Genomic DNA, 20,008 nt, shown 5'->3' with positions numbered 1-20,008 from the left:
TGGTCTCCATATAAATCATTTTATCATAGGACATAGAATCCCAGGCTGGTTTGTGCTGGAAGGGACCTTAAAGCTCATCCAGCTCCAACCCCTGCCATGGGCAGGGACACCTTCCACTAGAGCAGCTTGCTCCAAGCCCCTGTGTCCAACCTGGCCTTGAGCACTGCCAGGGATGGGGCAGCCACAGCTTCTCTGGGCACCCTGTGCCAGCGCCTCAGCACCCTCATAGGGAAGAGCTTCTGCCTTATATCCAATCTCAATGTCCTCTCTGGCAGCTATATCATGTATCAATATTTTAAATCATATTAAAACTGCTCCTCTGATACCTTTGATGTTCATTCATTCAGCAACCCTGAACCACTCATTTCGCAACAGCTTTTCAGCGGTGCTGCTCTTCCCACCCTCCATAAGCCCCAGTGGACATGAGGACACAGCCACGCATCATATTTTTGATGAGCACTAGGCTTTTGGCTGCCGTTGGGATGAATTTGGGAGACTTCATGTTTTCATCTGCACTGTATTCATGTGGAAAAAGTGAGACTTGGTGGAGAACAGGTACCCACGAGGCAGGTGTTAAAGTGCCTGTTACCACCATGACTATACAGGGATGATTTTAAGGATAAAGGTAAAACTAAATATTGATGTGGTGTTACATTGTATGGGAAGTGAAACGAATCTTCTCCAGGCTCATCCCCTGACTGCTCACCTTCGACTTTTTACAAACCATGACTGCACTCTCCCCAGAAGACAGGCAATTTAGGCTGTATTTCAGACCATCAGGTCTTTCCTCTTCCCTCTGCCTGATGCTTCTCAATGTGATTGACCTTTCCTGAATGTTTTGGTCTCGAGCCTTCTGCCTGACTGAGCCATTTCACAGATTTTACAGGGTAGGGACACAGCTCCCCTTGGGGAGAGTGAAGACAAGATGTGAATAGAAGAAATGCTGAGCAGGGCTGGGCTGGAAGCCCAAGAAGAGGTACCAGGGTACTCTGCAGAGCGCATTTTCTCTCTTCCCCCCCCCATTATATACCTCCAGAATGAATATCTCAGGCACCAACCTGCCTCTAGTGCCTCTCTTTTTGCCTTTGAGCATATTAAGTGCAGGATTCAGAGGCTTGGGGTGGAGGGGGAACAGGTATTATACAAGACATTTACTCCGGGTCACTGACTGCACATAAAATATTCAGAACTACTCAGCCTGCATTAGCATCACACCTGACTGAAATGCAGCCTTACTCAAGCTGCATTTAGTCTTTTGCTAATTAACACCATAAGGAACAGGAAGCTTGGGCTGTTTGGGGACTTTTACATGCTCTTCATACAGGGCCGGAACATCCACTTCAGCTCCAGAAGGAAGGTTATGCACCATGGAAGAGAGCTGCAAGGTCTCCACCCTTTATGCTGAAATGGATTCTTGCCTCCAAGGATGAGAGAGAGTTCTTTAGTTCTTTATTATCCTTGTAACTAGGATAATACTAATAGGAAAGCTTTGCATATCTAGAAAACATCTTATTACCCAAAAGAGACATGAACACATCTACTTCCTGCTTACTCTACAGCTCAGGGTGGTGGAGCAGTTTCCAGCTGAACCCCATTTGTTGCATGTCTCAGACGTTACCAAACCCTCTCAAACATTTAGCCCTATGTATTTAAATCTCTAATGAATAAACTCGGGAGCACAAATATGCTTAGGACACTCAGGAACTTGTCTGTCCCATTTAGAGTCAAACCTGAAAAAGCATTTGGGCTCCTTGGCTGCTTAAACCAAGGCACAAGATGTGCAGATACCACTTGCTGCCGAAACAGAACAGAAACTAATGTAAGTTTTTGAAATTACACTATCAAACAGTTACGACATGACCAAAGAAGGACTCTTGAGTTGCTATCAGAAGTTTTTACTTTGCATCTGGCATCAAGACAGAGATTTTCACAGCTCTTAGACGCAAGGGAGGTAAAACCATACTACAGTGCCTGCTATGAACATAAGGAGCCCAGCCATGCGCGCTCATTACCCCTAGCCCAAACTAGTAAAGAGTTGTTGTAGCCTGTGATGCTTCCTAGCAGTCTTTCACCATACAGCACCTCAGATATTGGACAGAAACCACTCCTCTGCTTATTGGTTTCCATCCTTTATTCATGTGCTGAATTTGACACCTCCTCCCCCAGCCTGTACTGATGCTACCTGGGGTTGCCCCAACCTAGGTGCAGAACCTTGCAGGTAAAGTAAACAAGGCATAAAGAAGTCAATGGGGCCACAGGCACAGGACCTCCTTGGTGTCCTGATATCCAGTCTTGTGTCCTGCGTGTAAGATAGGGAGATGCAGCTCATAGTAGGTCAACCACAGGTTGGTGGTGGAGGCAAAAAAAGAGAAGACAAAAAGGAAGGTATTTTGAGAGACAGTCAGAAGCCTTCTTGGAGTTATTTAAAGGTGTGAAAGGAGAATAATGGAGTGACATTCAAAAACAGGGAAGAAAGAAAAAAGCAAGCACTTTCTGAAAGGTATAATCTCTGTGGAGTCACTCCTGTGGGAAGGGATGGAAAACCCACTGGGACATTTACACCTCAGCTGCAATATTCCTTGGACAACACGCTGCCAAGGAGCAGTTATGCACACACAGGCAAGGGACATGCACTGCACAATCTAAACCCGAGAGAGCTCTGGCTAACCCAGAACACTGGGAACATTTGGGGCTTCATCTCCCACCCAGCTGAGACCCCAGCCGTACCATTGGCTACGCAAGAGAGTGCAGCCTCCAGGTTATGGATGTATAATTCATATATAATGGATAGTAAAGTGGTTTGGATTCGCAGGCCTCATGAGCTGTAATAAAGACCCTCAGCTGTGAAAAACACTTGTGAAGCAAACTACTTACGACAGTCTCCCTAAAATGTAGTTTAATTATTTCTGACAGGGAAGCAGGAGCCAGGAACTCTCAAATCTAAATCTTCCATTTAGCTGCCAGTTTAAAGATAGATGGGTACCATACAATTTAAATAGCCTTACAACACACATCCTGCTGCACGCCCCGGCCCATTATAACATGGCGCTCTTAAACGCTCACAGGTTTCTAATGGGTGATTAAATAGTCAGAGTAGCTTTTACTTTACTGCTGGCACTCAAAGAAATGATCAGAATGGATTTCAGATTAAGTTTCCACTTAAATACAGCTCTTTTCGGACAGCTCAAGACGATTTAAGGCTGATTTACAGAAAAGGGCAGGTGAATCGTTCCGTCCTCATTCAGTCCCAGGGACAGAATTTGCCACCTCTTGTCTTATGACAAGCTGCATTTTGCCTTGGTACATTTCCCCATTCTGTTGTTAAAATCAGAGGACATGATTAGCTCCCATCTGAGCTGCGTGAGCAAACGAGAAGGAAAGCTTTTAATTCTCCTATTACAGTATTCACAGCCTGGCCAGCTGCATTATATTGCTCCTGCCTATTTAAGCTTAGTTTGAATGCAGTGCTTGTGCATAAAGGAACCTGCCTGGTAAATATTTTCACACCAGCTGTTCCCAAAAGGTGACTAAATATTTCCTTTCATCTTTAATCTCTTCCACTGTTTGTATGAGCAGCTCAGCCATTCCTTATCCTTTCCTAGAGGTGCATTGTGCTTTACTACATCTCGCCGTGCAGCTCTCAAGGCTGCCCGTAATTCCATGAAGGAAGGGGATCTTCTGAGCGAATCTGGTGCTCAGTTCTAAGGGGTAATATGAGGTTTGACATTTGCACTTAGCAGAGGGCACTCTTGGATGTCAACTGATTCATGGAAGCACAGTTTTAGCTAAGGAATTGAGTTCATTTCTACTCTACCATCTGGGTTTTCACCATGTTACTGCCTAGGATTGGTGTCTTCCACTGCCTGGTTTCATCCCACTCTTACCTATGAAGAAGTATATTGAGCCCAGTTGCCCTGGGTCAAGGAGGAAAGAAAAGTGGTTCCAGGGGTGATTTACCTCACATGGAGAACTCCTGGGGCAGCCTGTGCTCAAGGCACTGTTGAGTTTTGGGTGATTCACCCATCTCAAATGCACCATTAACATTATCCTTCTAAAATGATACTGCCATTTAAACAGGATTCTGGTTAATTTTCATGCAAATAATCAAAAAAGAAGCAATCCATCTTCAGTGTCAGGACCTGCTCTATTCCCTCACTGCTCACTCCTAATGGGAACCAGCCCTTGGGACCAGCCTCAGCTGCCTGCTGGCTAGTTTCTTAGAGAAATGGCTTTTGGTTGTCATTATCCCCTCACGATCTGAGGGGAGATTTCCCTTTGGGCTGTAAAGGTTGCACCAGGCTCTCTTAAAAATCTTAATCCCCATGAAACCTACCCAAAATCTGCACCGTAGCTGTTGATGTGCCTTAACTTTCCATATTGCACTGTGTTGTTATATTATTCCACCTCCACCAGCACATTTCTGTCTGTTTTTTGTCACTTACTGCTTAAGAATCTCAACTGTCCTAGGCCAAGATTATCCTTTTTGTTCTGTGTTTGCTCTGTGCCAGGTGTAACGAGGTCACAGTCCATTAAGAGCACTTTAGAAGTAAGAATACTAAAGCAATTACTCATACAAATAAACCCCTTGTACCTGATTCTTTCTTTCTCTTCTTTTTTTTACATATCCTGCTAAAACCTGTCCCAAATCTGTCCCCTTGAGAAGAAAGAGCCTGCTATATTGCCTTTGATATTCCAGAAGAGGGAAAAGAAACCTATCAAACACTAGCCACCCGTGTAACGCTTTGTTCGTGGCCCTCTTTAATTGATGTAACAGACACGGTAGCTGCCAACATAGGAAGTGGCCTAAACCAGAGTCTCCTATTATATTCACATAGCATTAAAGAATTGGGTTGGGAAAGGGATAATGATGTCAATTTGTGCTTCATTTATGGCAAATCCACCTTTACATGTTTACCCCTATCCCCCGAAAATCCTAAAATTGGCTTGACAACAGTTTAAAGCTTTCCAGCTTAGAGGAGAGCAATGCAGATGAACGTTTTCCTTTAGCATTCATGTGATGCAGAAGCAGAGATTTAGCTGCTTGTGACCTGCCTGCTAAATCCTTTAATAAATATGGATTTAGTGCCAAAATATAAGAGCAGGTGAGATTGCTCAGAGCTTCCTGAAAACTGGGGCAGTTCCAGTGACCTTCAACATATTCATAGAGAATTTAATAATTAACAATCTGTCTTAACGGAGGGTTTCCCATTTCAAGTCGCTCCATCTGAGGCACTTTCCAGCCTCAGACAGCCCTTAGAGGAAAAGAAGCAAGGAAAGAGGGACTGCAGAGAGCTGAAAAGCTGAGTCTGGTGAGGAGCTAAAGCCTTGTTTTCGCAGCCTGAATTTGCTTTAGGAGGGAAGCTATGGGGAAATCATCTAATATAAAGATATGGATGGAAAACCCAGAAGGTTCATGATTGGGATGATTTAGACAGCAGCAAAGTGCTAAATACATTCATAATAAAAGACATTTTGCAGTGTTATGAAACACATTTATGTGATTTGATAACTCATAAGTAGTGACACACGAACTCCTCTGCTGGAGCTGAGGAAGACATAAAGCTCATTAGCTTTTAAAACCATCCTTTTTACACGTGTTCTAAGGAAAGGTTCAACCCTGGAGCAAGACAAAAGCTGAAAGGTGAGGTCTGAACTTGCTGTGCTTGTCAGTAACAAATCCGTAGCACAAAATCCTCTGGAAAGCACCCTGTTTCAGTAGAGATTGGGGAATGGTTGTACGACTCCTGTCAGTGTCATTAATTGAAGGTCATGTGTTCCTGCCATCAGAGATCACATCCTAAAAGCAAGGTCTCCATAATTTAATGCCTTTATACAAATAATTTGTTTGCCTGTTTTTGAACCAGACATGAATTATGCAAATATTACTAATGTAGAAATTATTATAATTATTTATGCCAATAAATATAGAACATATTTGCTTTTAGGAGTGTAATCAACTGTCTGGTACTGAGACAACGGTCCACTCCACTCAAGGATCTCAATGCATATTATATAGCTCAGCAGCATATTATATAGCTCAGCAAACTGAATATCTCTGAACGGTAATAGTTATTTATTTTCTTCCTATGGACGAGGAAATCGAGATTGAAGGATGCTCTCCAGGGACTGAAAAGGAATCCATCAGCTTTGCTATCACCAGCAGGATGGACACTGACCTTCAACGATGGTTTTGAAATGTGACTCACGACTTGGTCCAGTATTTATAGGGTGGCTACGGAGAAGATGGAGACTCCTCTGTTTTACAAGGAGTTACATGAACATACAGGTAATGGGTAGAATTTACTCCTGGGGAGATTCCAGTTGGACACAAGAGGAAAATTTTTCCCAGTGAGAACAATCAGCCACCAGGATAAGCTCCCGCAGGGAAGTGGTGACTCCCCAGCGTTAAGATTGGGCTGGACAGCGTGCTGGGCCATCTAGTCTAGGTCATGCTTTGCCAGGAAAGGTTGGACCAGATGATCGTTGAGGTCCCTTCCAACCTGGGATTCTCTGATCCTATGATAGGACACCTGAGTTTTCACCTACTGAACATGAAGCCCTAAGGAGAATCCCAGAGTGACTGCACTGGGGAATGCATATCCCGCATTACAGCATGACACTGTTACAATGCCTCATCAGTTGGCCTAAAAGCTGATGTTGCCAGGCTCTGCAGAAGGATGACTGAGTAGAAGTCTTCAATACACGTGCAGAAGGGACAACTCTGCACTTGCAGAAAAGGATGGGTATGTGCAAAGGAGGCATAAAACACGTGCATTACAGAAGAGGAGAGAGTTTTAGAATCATAGAATCATAGAACAGTTAGGGTTGGAAAGGACCTCAAGATCATCTAGTTGCAACCCCCCTGCCATGGGCAGGGACACCTCACACTAAACCATCCCACACAAGGCTTCACCCAACCTGCCCTTGAACACCGCCAGGGATGGAGCACTCACAACCTCCCTGGGCAACCCATTCCAGTGCCTCACCACCCTCACAGGAAAGAATTTCCTCCTTAGATCCAATCTAAACTTCCCCTGTTTCAGTTTTAACCCATCACCCCTTGTCCTGTAACTACAGTCCCTGATGAAGAGTCCCTCCCCAGCATCCCTATAGGCCCCCTTCAGGTACTGGAAGGCTGCTCTGAGGTCTCCACGCAGCTTCTCTTCTCCAGGCTGAACAGCCCCAACTTCCTCAGCCTGTCTTCATACGGGAGGTGCTCCAGACCCCTGATCATCCTCGTGGCCTCCTCTGGACTTGTTCCAGCAGTTCCATGTCCATTTTATGTTGAGGACATCAGAACTGCACACAATGCTCCAGGTGAGGTCTCACAAGAGCAGAGCAGAGGGGCAGGATCACCTCCTTCACCCTGCTGGTCACGCTCCTTTGGATGCAGCCCAGGATACGGTTGCTTTCTGGGCTGCGAGCGCACACTGCAGCCGGCTCATGTTCATTTTCTCATCGACCAGCACCCCCAAGTCCTTCTCCGCAGGGCCGCTCTGAATCTCTTCTCTGCCCAGTCTGTAGCTTTCACCCTATGTGGTTAAGCTGGCTGAGCTGCCTATAGCTAGGAGAGGAGTCAGTGGAAATCCCTAATAAAAGAAAGCACCCATCTCTGGCCCTCAACTAGACACAAAAGATTAACCCCACCTCAGCCTTTCCCCCCATTTTCCTTCTGCTGTTGAGTTCTTTGCTTGCATAAGCAGCTTTGTGTTTAACTGAAAGGCTTCTGCAAATCCTCTGCGGGGTCTCCTCTCTCTCTGGAGGTTCAGATCAGGAATGCAGGCAGCTCTGAGCTGCCTAACGTGGGGATGAAATGTTCACAGCGCAGCTGCTGAGCAGATCCAGGAGGTCTGTCCCATAACTGCCCTCAAATCACTTCCCATCTCTCAAATGAGTAAGGAAGGAGTTAGGTATAGTAAAATCCTTCAACTGATGTATGGCTGAGTCTCTTACTCTGTAAACATACAGCACCTACACAATGGGACTCTTGGGAGTTCTTGCTGGAAATAGGAACAGGAAGAACAGGAGCAGTCATTAGCAATCTGTGTGCTAATGGATCACAGCTCTCACCCAATCTGTGCAGCTGCACTATGTACAGTGGTACAATTGGGATGTCTGTCAAAAGAAATCTCTCATCTGAGTGCAATTTCAGCTCGCTTCAGATTTGCATAAAGGTTTTCCAGCTCCTGTCTGAAAAGCTATAACTCAGGGAGATGAAATTCCATTAAACTGGTCTGCTGCCTTTTACCAGCCTGTAGTTTCTACAATATTTATACCCTATTTTCACTCTTGCTTTAAATGCTTGGGACTGACCATCACACGGTGTCTAAAGAATCTCTTCTATAGCTGCGATTTACTTTTGTCCTCGTGTCAATCTTCCCTTTATTTATTATTCTGAACTTCATTTTACACTCTTGCTGTGGAATGGCAGGACATGAAATGTCAGGGACTGACGGACTTCAGCCTTGGCACTAGGATTTGCTGCATGAAAACAAATATCCCAATGTGCAGGATTAGGTTTTTCTCTTTGATGCTTAATTGGATCTCTGTGCTTTCTGGGATGGGAGTTAAAGCTTCCCAGAGAAGAAACAATTCCTAATGTATTAAATGAAGTTCCTAACAAGGATTCTTCTTCTCTGGACTAATTTTGATTTCCTTTCTGTGTCCATAAGAAGGAGATAATTTGACATTAGAAAAGCCTTTTGCTTGTGCTTACAGTCATTAAAAAGAACTAACTTCTCTTCCAATTCTATACAGTTTGGTTTTGTCTAACATAAATTCAACAGAGCATTTACAAATGTGTCTGCTGCAGTAAGCCCAAACTAGATTTGCTTGGGATTCCCCTGATCGGAGCTTGGCACTACTATATAGACAGTGCCACAATGGTTTCCGCAACTAAATACCACCCTGAACCAGGACAGTTTCATAAACCAAGTTTGGGTTGGAAGGGACCTTAAAGCCCATCCAGCTCCAACCCCTGCCATGGGCAGGGACACCTTCCACTGGAGCAGCTTGCTCCAAGCCCCTGTGTCCAACCTGGCCTTGAGCACTGCCAGGGATGGGGCAGCCACAGCTTCTCTGGGCACCCTGTGCCAGCGCCTCAGCACCCTCACAGGGAAGAGCTTCTGCCTAAGAGCTCACCTCAGTCTCCCCTCGGGCAGGCTCAAGCCATTCCCCTTGGCCTGGCCCTACAGGCCCTTGTCCCAAGCCCCTCTCCAGCTTTCCTGCAGCCCCTTTAGGCACTGGAGCTGCTCTCAGGTCTCCCCTTCAGGAGCCTTCTCTTGTCCAGGCTGCCCCAGCCCAGCTCTCTCAGCCTGGCTCCTATGGAGTTTATTAGATGCCCATCTATCCACACAAACAGGATGCAGCAGCAGCTGATCCAAAAGCTTTGTGTCTGCTGTGCTGTCCATATGCTCAACACCAGGCTGGAAGGATCACTTGCAGTGAACAGAAGCAAAGCTCTTTCCAAAGCCCTTTCAAACTTTTCATCTGTCAAGATCATTAGGAAGGTGCTCATTAGTGCAAATTGCAATGATAGCTTTTAGAGCACGAATACCTTGCAACTTGGAAGGGGGAAGAGAGGCTGCACTAAATCCAGTGCATCCACTTCAGACAACTCATTAAATCAGGGATTCCTGGCCTTCAATAGACACCAATCCACAACATGACAATCATTGGTCTTGTGCTATTTTTGCTGGCTCATTTTTTCTGTTACTCTCTTTTACTGACTCCTAGATTATTTCCCCTATTGTTTCATCTCAGCCATTCTAAATTGGAATGAAAACATGATTTGATGATGCTGAAAACATCCAATAAACCTGTGCAGAAACTCTGATCACGATGAGCTCCAGTTAGAGTGTAAGGTCACAACTGCAGGAACAATCCACCAACAGTAGCATGGAATTGTGTGATTGCAAGTGGAGAAGTCATGACATCGAACCTAAGAGCATCCTTGCTGAGGTATATGAGTGAGGTACGAGAGGACCATCTGGATCCAGCCTAGTTAAGGTAGATCACAGACAGAGCCTGACCACACACAAGTATCCACCTTGATATTCCAGCAGTATCCTGGATAAAAAAGGGAATAGTCAGAACCTGAGACTAGACTCACAATACATGGAGGATGTATACACAGTGTGAGCTGCTTACAAACTGATGGGCCAAACTTACCGAACATCAGGTACTTCAGTTCAGAGGCTGCACCACTGCCACAGAGTAATTCTAAGCCTGCAGAAATACTCACTGATTCCATGGCTTGACCTATTCCATGCAATGACCATAATGTTTCAGATTCTCAGCTGGTTTCTGTATTAAGAAACAGAAGATCAACTGGTTCTATCTTGAGAGAATGTAAAGAACCAGTTCTCATCACTCTTGCAGGACAGTAGTTTCATCCTCAGTGACAGCTGGATTACACTTACTATGTCAAAGAAGCGACTTAATGTCGTTTAAAAAGCAGCAATTTCAAGACAGATAGTAATTGCAGAGAACAGGCTAAATGATGCCCAGCCTCCATGTTGTCATCATGCAAGTCCAGAAACCGTAATGACTCTTAAGGCTCCTTTATATAAAAGAAATCAGAGAATTAGCCAAAATTTGGTCATCTGAGACTCATGAGTTTTTAGTGATACAATTGCTTAACCACCCTCAAAACACTATTTTAATGGGAGCCACTTAACCACAGAATATACTATTGTGTTGTGGCGCTGTGAAACATCTATTCTCCATCTCCAGTGTGGTGCTGTGAAACATCTATTCTTCAAACTAGCCAAGTTAACATGAACCCCACATGGTCCAGTCCGTCACGGTTGTTTTCAGTCAGTAAAGTCCACAACACAAAGCATAATTGATCCAAACAAATACAGCTTCATGGTGTAACTGCTGAGGTCACATTTGGAGATAGGGAAGAATGCTGAACTCAAACAGGCTTGCTGGGAATTAGCCCTAATTGTTGGAGAAAACAAATAGGGAATAAATAAGTCCATCCATTGCCCATTGAGCGGGTCTGTAAATTTGCACTGATGCTGGTACAGCTGATATAAGAGGAAGATTTACTCAACACAGTTATGCCTAAAGGTCAGTGGAGACCAGCATTTGCTTCTTATACCACTGGACATACGCTGTTCTCAGCCTGAGACATGACCTAATCAGACCAAACATCTTGTGATCTAATGGTGGAAGCCAGACTGATGAAATCACCATTTCCACTGGTTTTGGCCAAGTTTAAATGACAGCTAGAACACAAGCTGTCAGTCCATTCATCTCTCCCTTGGTCATTGTATGTGACCAAGACTGCAGGGACTGCTGCAGAGATGTGCCTTAAAGTAAGATCCTAAATGCATCCTGAAGCTGTCAGAAGTTTGATGGATCTTTGGTTGGCCAGGGAATGATTTCTCAGTTTTCAGATTGGAAGTAGGAATTATTTGAAACATAAGTTGTATTTTCTATCTTAGTGTGAGTTTTCTCCCTGCCTTTAGTTGCCCTTTCCATCTGCTGACCACAAAGATATTTGGACTTCAGAAGAATTGGACTCCTCACAGAAATAACAACAACTTATATCAACCATTACCCTTTTTCCTCCACCACACCAGGGTCTCCTTATAGGCATTTTTCAATAAACAAAGAGCAAGGGAGTAAAAGGGTATTCAAATGAAAGCCTCCCTCAATACTTTTATTTCGAATGTTTTGGCTGGTTTTAGTCTTTTATTGCATTTTTAATAAAAAGCTTAGAAGACCTTAAAGGATAAGTTCATCTTGGCAATGGGTAGGCTAAAATCTGCACTCACAATCCCAACTACATCAAACCCTTTATGTTTTGTACAGTGATAGTTCCTGTTAACACTGTTGACTCTCTGGGTTCGCTTATTCCTCCACAATTCACAAAGCAGAGCCTATGATAGCCTTGGGTAACAGCACTGGGCTGCATGCACTTTATTCCTGACCTGGTTTCAGGATGGTTCCCTTGGAGAGAAATCTTCTCTCTGCAGAACCACACAAATAAAATGGGGAAGATCACAAGTTCACAGATCAGCACGTTATGGCTCTGTAAGGCTGAGGATGAAATCCCTGCTGGCACAAAACATGTTTTGCCCTTCAACAACTGTTAAAGGACCAAGTTAAGGCCTTCAGGAGAGGTTCTGCAATTTAGTACTGAGCCAGAACGGGTTCCGATGGTATCTTCTGAAGCTGAGCTTTGAAGACCCTTTGCTCCCATAATTTCAATTGCTCCAGACTAGTGTTTCTCACTATGTTGCAAGGGTACTGAGACAAACAAGTTACAAGCAGAAGGAAGATCATTCCAAGTGGCATTTGATTACAAGCTGTGCCAAATAACTTCTTTTTAGGTCCTTAAGATCTAAAATATATGGATTTTTATCAGTTTCACGTGTTGTGTCCTGAGATGTTGCTCTCTTGCTCTTCCCCATGTGTTTAAAGCTAAGAAAAAGACAAATCAATGAGTTCTTAGGCATTAAAGGCTTAGCAGGCTTAGGCATAGAAGGCTCCAGCCTGTAGTAAGGTACAAGTTGATACCACATGACAGCTGATGTAGTATCCGTCTTTTAGAGAAACATTTTTACCCCTTAATGAAGAAAAGGATTGTTTAAAGGAGGAATTATATGAGCATTTTCCAAGGATGGATTTTTATCTTGGTGGCCTTGGGTACAACTTGACTTTAGGATGAAATTCTGCCCAGAGAAGCTGTGGCTGCCCCATCCCTGGCAGTGCTCAAGGCCAGGTTGGACACAGGGGCTTGGAGCAAGCTGCTCCAGTGGAAGGGGTCCCTGCCCGTGGCAGGGGTTGGAGCTGGATGAGCTTTTAAGTTCGCTTCCAACACAAACCAGTCTGGGATTCTATGTTAGTATAAATAGGATCAAGCTACCAGATTTCATGAGATATGGTCGTGCATGCCCAGCCCCAGTCTCTGCTCAGGTTTGTTCCCTTTGCCTTTTCAAAATGTGGAGTAAAACGTCCTAAGTTCTTTACTGAATCCCATCTTCCAGTTCCCAACTCCTATCATTAAAAGCACAGCCCATGATTTTATATCTCCACTGCCAATTTAGGACCACCATATACAAAGTCCTATCCCTATTACTGCTCTTCTCCAGTGTACTTTTAAGGGTCTGAAGTACTGCACTGGATGTCAACCATGCATAAAGTGAGTCATTACAAATGAATGATTGAGAAGGAATCCTTATCTGTATGCAGGTCGATGTACAACCACTGTCAACTGCCCAGAAAAAGTCAGTACACTTACTATACACAGAACATAATTTCTATTGCTGCTTTGTATAATCAGCTTCCCAATGATTCTAGCGAATACCATGCATGTCAAGATGTCAACTACCGAGCAGAGAACAGAGTGAAAATCACCGATTTAAACTTGAGGAGAGTAAAGGGCAACACCAGATAACTTAATTCTTTTAAGAATGATTTTGCATTCAAGCATAATATTGTTTCGATATGCCTGGGGTTGTACTGATGCATCACGGAGATCCCCCTGGGAAACAGTGCATTCCCAAATTCAAACAACCTGACTCACCTATTCATTTCCTTGCACTCAGCAAATATGCCTTATAGTGCATAGCTTGTTGCCTCTTGATTAGCCAGCAATACCTGGTCCAGTTTGAATAGGTCAAGAATGAGACTATATCACATATTAAGTTCAATTTCACACTGCAGCACAGGCCATTCCCTTCTTGCCACTATACTCAGACAACAAGAGGTTAAGAGAGCTGCCCTGTAATGAGTTGTCAGACCTTGGGAGAATGAAGTCCTTTGCTAGGGCTTATTAAGAGGTGAAGGGAGATAGGTCACCAAAACCCTGGGACACAGAGGATCTGTGATGGCAGACCCTGGAAAAACAGGGTTAGGATGGGTGTTTCCTTAATTATCTTTCTTTTACTGGGTTATAAAGGACCCTTTTATATTTGCTTATGCAACAGTACTAAGACGCAAAAGGGAAGGGACTTAATTCTCCATGGAGAAATCAAAATGCCCCTTTTGCTGCTCAGTCCAGGTTACCTCTGGACTTACCTCTGCACCTTTCTCCAAAAGACTTTCTTTATACGTAAGGATCTACCAGAAAAGAGTGCACACTGAGGGAAACAGGATCCTAAGAAACAGACCTTTACATGAAGGGGTGAAGCATGTTTAAGAAGCATTGTTCCAGAGTGAAAAACCTGAGGTAGTACAGCAGCAGCCCTGTGTCAGATATATCTCAGCCCTATCACCAGATATACTGGTAGCGGTTACACATATAAAACAAACCCTCCCCCATATCATTACTTCTTCCTGTAATGCAGTGCAGAGTAGAATTCACAAGAAATTGAATTGCCCGGATTTTCTATGAGGACACAGGCTAAGTGGGATGAAAAAAGACACCATAAACAGGAAACAGGAATCTCTGTAATATTATTATCTTGTGAAAACTAAAGGGTTTATCAGCAATCTGTGCTCCTCTAATGTTCCTTCTAAAGGCAGGTGAAATCTTAGCTTAGAAAGACTGAGGCTAAGGTTCAAAGATGGTCTGGTTTCACTTTCTACATATGACAATACACAGAGGTGAGGCGCTGGCACAGGGTGTCCAGAGAAGCTGTGGCTGCCCCATCCCTGGCAGTGCTCAAGGCCAGGTTGGACACAGGGGCTTGGAGCAAGCTGCTCCAGTGGAAGGGGTCCCTGCCTGTGGCAGGACAGTTGGAACTGGAGGAGCTTTAAGGTCCCTTCCAACCCAAACCAGTCTGGGATTCTATGATGCCATGATCCCACACAGACTGCTACCTTCTAAATGAATACAGATTTCAGAGAGGCATTGATCTTCATCCGAAGGTGTTCAAAGATGGAAACTGGGTTTCCATATGATTATGCTCTTCTCAGCTTCTGCATCTCGATGTGGCTTACAAAAGGGGCTGTCCTTGACACTAGCCCATGCAGGCACAGTCCTAGAGATTTCACTGGGACTGAACATGGTCCTGTTGCTTTACTACGTTGAGGTGGATTTATGCAAGTACTTGGCTCATTCATTTAATAATACTTCTATTTGGTCCTACTTCATAGGACAATGGAAACCAGGCCCCTTTACATTACCTCCACCCTGCTGGGGTGGGCAGTGTGTTGTTACATGTACTAACATGGTTGCTCACTCTATTTTCATCATGCAAGAAGAGCACCATGCATCCTGTGAGTACCTCTGTCTTTCAAACCAAGTCATCAATTCAGTGGAAAGGTCCGGCTTAGAAATGGAAGTTTACAAATCACCTCGGCTGTGGTTTTAGCTGTGAGGCACAATAACCTGAACGTTACAAGCAGCTCAGTGAGGAAAAAGGTCTTGGAATGATGCTCAAGTTTGTCTCAAATAACCTCGCAGTGCCAAAGAAACTTTGCACTAGATGGATTTATAAAAGCAGTATAAGGAAAGCTTATAAATCATCTGTACAGGAACCTGCAGGTTAACAAAGGGAAAGTGAATTCTGTCTGTGTGTAGAAATAAGCAGTTTCCCAAATCCATCCCTGCAATCCCCAAACCTCTGGATAAACTCAGAGTAATGACTCAATTATGAGCTATGCTACAAAATCACTAGAAATAACACTACTTTTCCCCTTATGGTGGTCTTGTAAAGGAACTCATAGAGCATGGAACTGAAGATGTCAATCTGGGGAAGGGAAAAGCCTGCCGCTAAATTTATCCTCCTATCAATGCTGGATAGTTTCCCTCCCTACACCTGCAAAACTTGTGGTCAGCCTAGTTTTAGCCCCAGGCAAATAGGCCTCCTCTTCTGTTTATTCAATTTTTGTTTCCAAGAAGCTTTCTAACATCTAACTTGAATGATGACAGTCAAAAGGTTTTCTTTTTATGTCCTTTGTACCACTTTATTCACATTGCCCCATCCTTGGAAGTCACTCTCTTAAAATACTCGCAAGCAGTTAACCTGATTTTCTTTACACATGAAAGTAATTCCTTAGTGAAAATGCAGTTTATGTGATTTTTCTATTGTATCCACCCTCCTAACAGGTGCTTTTTTGGTCACTTTGCTCAAAATTAATCTCATTTCATTGCCTATACTGAGCTGTCCTGGATTTTTGGCCTAGTTCCACCCCAGCTGTGCCAGGTAAAGAAGCTGTTACTGCTGTAGTCTCTTGTTTGTGAGCACAAAAGCCTTATGTTCCATAGGTTCTGAGTATTTAACATATTGTAGCATTTCTTAGTGTGGCCTCTAAAAACTAATTGCATTTGGAAGAAAAGGGTCCTGAATGTTTTTTCTTTAGCCTTCATTTCAGATACCTGATGCAGGTTTTGAGCAAGATGAAGGAAGGTCACAGTTCCAAACCTACACAAAACTGCCCATAAGCATCTATCTTCTTGGTAGGTGCTTCTATTATAAAATATTTCTACCCTGTAGAAGTACCATTTACTATTTACTTGATAGAGGACAGTGCTATAGCCTTACGTGAACCTCATGTGACACTCACCATCCTGTAGCTGAGCCTAGGAAAGCACAGCCTTTGAATTCCAAAGGGAAATGAGACCTGAAGGATTGTCACCTCCTCCTTCTTGTTTACAGCCACCTAAGGAATATTTAGTCATCTCCTAAATAGCAAACCAGACCCTTTGGTGGCTACTGGGATTCATCAAGAACTAACACCAGAACAAGCAGTTATATGTAGACCATCAATTACATTCATAGCAACATAATGAACAATAGCAAGCCTAGGTGGCTTTAATGGGGTTATTTATTATATTACTCTACGCTCAGCAATGGAAGCAGAATTATTTATGTAGTTGAGCTCTGGCATTTCTGCTTCCAGTCATGCCCTACATGGGCTTTACTGGAACACATTTATAGCACTTCTATAGCAGATCAAAGCCTGAATGTTTCACAGAGTTTAAAGCAAACAAAACCCAGCAGTAAGTCACCGCTGACGTTACCGATTGAGCAATCATGTCCAGTCCAGTTGGGATCGCAGCTGCAGAGTCCAGTATCCGGAAGGAAGGTCCCATGGCCGGAGCATTGGTCCAGACACGTGGCTCTTGGGGTCTCACAGTTTGTTCCTCCCCAGCCCACTGAACAGTGACACTCTCCTCGTACGCACACACCTCGTCCCGAGCAGGTAGGATCCATGCAGTCCACTACATGGGAAAAGAAAGAGGATACAGATAGGGAAAGCAAATGGGAATTTCATGAGAAAAAGCCATCAGACTGCTATCTACATAAGGCTATTTATATGATCTTTAGGTCCTTTCCAACACGAAGAATTCTATGATTCCTTATAGTATCTCAAAGCTCCAACCAAGAAGCAAAGCCCCATTGTGCACAAAGCAGATGCCTCATGCAGGAATCATAAGACAGTTTGGGCTGCAATGGACCTTCAAAGGTCATTTAGTCCAACCCCCCTGCAAGAAGCCGGGACATCTTTAAGTAGATCAAGAAGAGAGTGTCCCAAAAAGGCAGTGAGACCTAAAACAGTGTCATGGAAAGCAGAGAAAAATTCAATTATTCAACTCTTTTATCCAGGCCTAAATAAATGATCTTCCTGGTAAGAACAGCCTAATATCAATTAAGAATAGAATAAGAGTAATATTCTCCTGCACACATATCGTGCCTCCATTTATTCTATTAGAACAACCTAAATTACTGCTCCTAATGAATTCAAAGCCGAGCTCTAGTTTTCCAAGAGAGAATTTTACACAAAGATTCAGCAGAAGTTAATGTCCTTATTCAGCAAAAGACATGCTGAAACTGAAGAGTGTGCTGAAATCTATGCAGGTTTCACAGACACTTACATAAATTTCACATTAAATAGATCCTTTGAGAGTTTTCTGGAGTAGGAATTAAACAAAATCATATATTTTTAGTACTGATGGTTTAATTTTTGACTTATTAATAATATTCTTTTATTTTCTGGGGGTTTTCCCCACTCAAAGAGGCACTTTCCTACCAAGACTTGAGACCCTTCAGTTACAGGGTATAGCAATGCGCACCAAAAGGCTGGATGTTGTGCTGCCTGATGCCTGAGTTATGTGTTTTGCAGACAACTATCAGACAACTCTGCCCATGGGGGGATCTTCACCCAGCAATCAAAACCTATGATACCCAAATAAAGAAGTAGAGGAGCCCATTGTCTATCTGTATATAAAAGCTCATAGAACAGCCTAAAGAAATTCTTCCCACCTCTTGTAAGGGTGTGTAGCAGCACCCTGGGGATCAGTGACAAGTGTCTGGCTAAGCAGCAAAGTGAATGCTGTCCAGCTCCTAATAGAGAAGAGCAGAACACACCACCACACCCCCAGCGGGTTTGCGGCCTGTTTCTTCCCCTCTTATAAAAGCTAATCAGAATCCCAATGACCTGCTTAGAGATCCAGAAGCGTTACAAGGAAACACAACAGCTGCTCAGATAATTCCCTGGCTTCTCAAACCCTTCTCAGCCTGACAAGTAATGGCTCACCTATTACAATCCCAAGGCATGCGAGAGCGTTTGGGGTTTTGTTTGCTTCCTGGAGCCCTGCTCACAGCTGAAGATTGCAAGAGGCTGGAAAGGATGAGTCTATAAATCTCCTTTGCTGTGAGTGAGCTGGGAGCTCGGGTGCCAATTTTAGCCTGAGACCCTTGAAGCCCTGGCCCTGTTCTTTCTCAGCAGTAATAAGTATGAAAAGGACTAAGAGATGGACCAGCAGCCCCGTATACGTTCTCCACAGCTGGTTTGAACGTAGGGAACAAAGATCACAGGCTAACTGACAAGAGGTTACCTCCAGGCAATTAATCATCCCCTCTGAAGGTCAACTGGGAAAAAAGGTGAGTTTTACAGGGGCTCCATTGCAGGAGGCAGACAATCTGCTATCTCAGCTCAAACACAGGCGATTATAAGAGGGGAATGTGCATGTCAGAACCCCCCATTTATCATAATCCCAAGGCCATTTTTCATGTTGAAATGAGCCCTTTCACAAAATGTCACACACAATGGTTACTTTAATCTCAGCCTCACTAGCTGTATCTCTTTAGGCTTTCTGCACCATCAGAAGGGCCCTGGGACAGGATTACAGGCTTCTGCTTTCTTCTTAATCAATTGCTTAGTGGATTTGGAGTACAAAGGTATATTTTTAGGGAGTTCTGCTCGACAAATTTAGCTGCTTAGCTCTGGGAGGAGCAGAGATGGGGAGCAGGGCAGGAAAGCGGAGCTGACAAAATCTGGTACAGGTGGAGAAAGAAAAGAGTTTTGCATATATATCTGTGTTGCTGCTTGGAGAATGTCCCAAATGGTCTAATTCCTGCTTGGAAAATGCCCCATTTATAGTTCAGCCTTGTGCAGAATCTTTGCCAGGGAAGATAAATCATGCAGCAAGCAAGGTTAGTGCCTCTTCTATGCTTTTCCCCAATACGCTTCATGCTTCATTGGCCACACAAGTTATTAGGGCTTATTCGGTACCCAAAGAGCAACTTCTCATTTTTCACTGCTTAAATTCGCTCCGTTCCCTTCAATGTCTCGTTGGCTTAGCCCATGCCTTATAAAATATGGGCCAATAAACTAAGGAAGGAGGCAAAAGAAAAGCTCATGTAAGATTGTTGGCTGGTGTTTTATAAACACTGCTGAACTTCTATAGAGGGGGGGGAGAAAGAAAAGACAGAAGAAACCCTGGAATGAAACCCCCATTATAAACACGGCCTAAGCAGTGAAGCTGCAAGAACTGAGAAATAATAAACCCTAATCAATTCCAGATGGTTCTTCTTAGAGGAGAAATTAAAAAGTAAAAGCAATTTAAAAAATAGTATAAATCAACTTTTTTTTTTTTACCAGATCTGAAGATATTCATATATAAATGTCCTCAAGATTTCCCACGTGGCGCATTTCATCCCCCCTCCCCTTCACAACACAATACAAATTATGCTTTGAGTATGAAAACCAAACGCATACTTGGAAAAATATGAAAGGGATCATAAGAAAAAATCATGTTCCCTTTGTTCTTCATTGTTTTTCAAGTTTTTACCTAGTGGGACTGACACTGTCCCCTCCAACA

General features: G+C 43.7%; 1 protein-coding gene across 5 annotated transcripts in view; it reads right to left on the bottom strand.

Annotated features, from left to right (window-relative positions):
- TENM4 (teneurin transmembrane protein 4) overlaps positions 1–20,008 on the bottom strand; it is a 772,055-nt gene that overhangs the window by 133,017 nt on the left and 619,030 nt on the right. For all 5 annotated transcript variants that reach the window (XM_065678851.1, XM_065678850.1, XM_065678853.1 and 2 more), the window contains one exon: positions 16,925–17,125. In XM_065678851.1, the coding sequence (XP_065534923.1) occupies positions 16,925–17,125 (201 nt within the window). The remainder of the gene's footprint in view (positions 1–16,924; positions 17,126–20,008) is intronic.

Source organism: Lathamus discolor, chromosome 4 (genome assembly GCF_037157495.1).
Source record: "Lathamus discolor isolate bLatDis1 chromosome 4, bLatDis1.hap1, whole genome shotgun sequence".
Lineage (NCBI taxonomy): Eukaryota > Metazoa > Chordata > Aves > Psittaciformes > Psittacidae > Lathamus > Lathamus discolor.
Note: the sequence above shows the minus strand (reverse complement) of the source record. Positions and strands in the feature narration are given on the sequence as shown.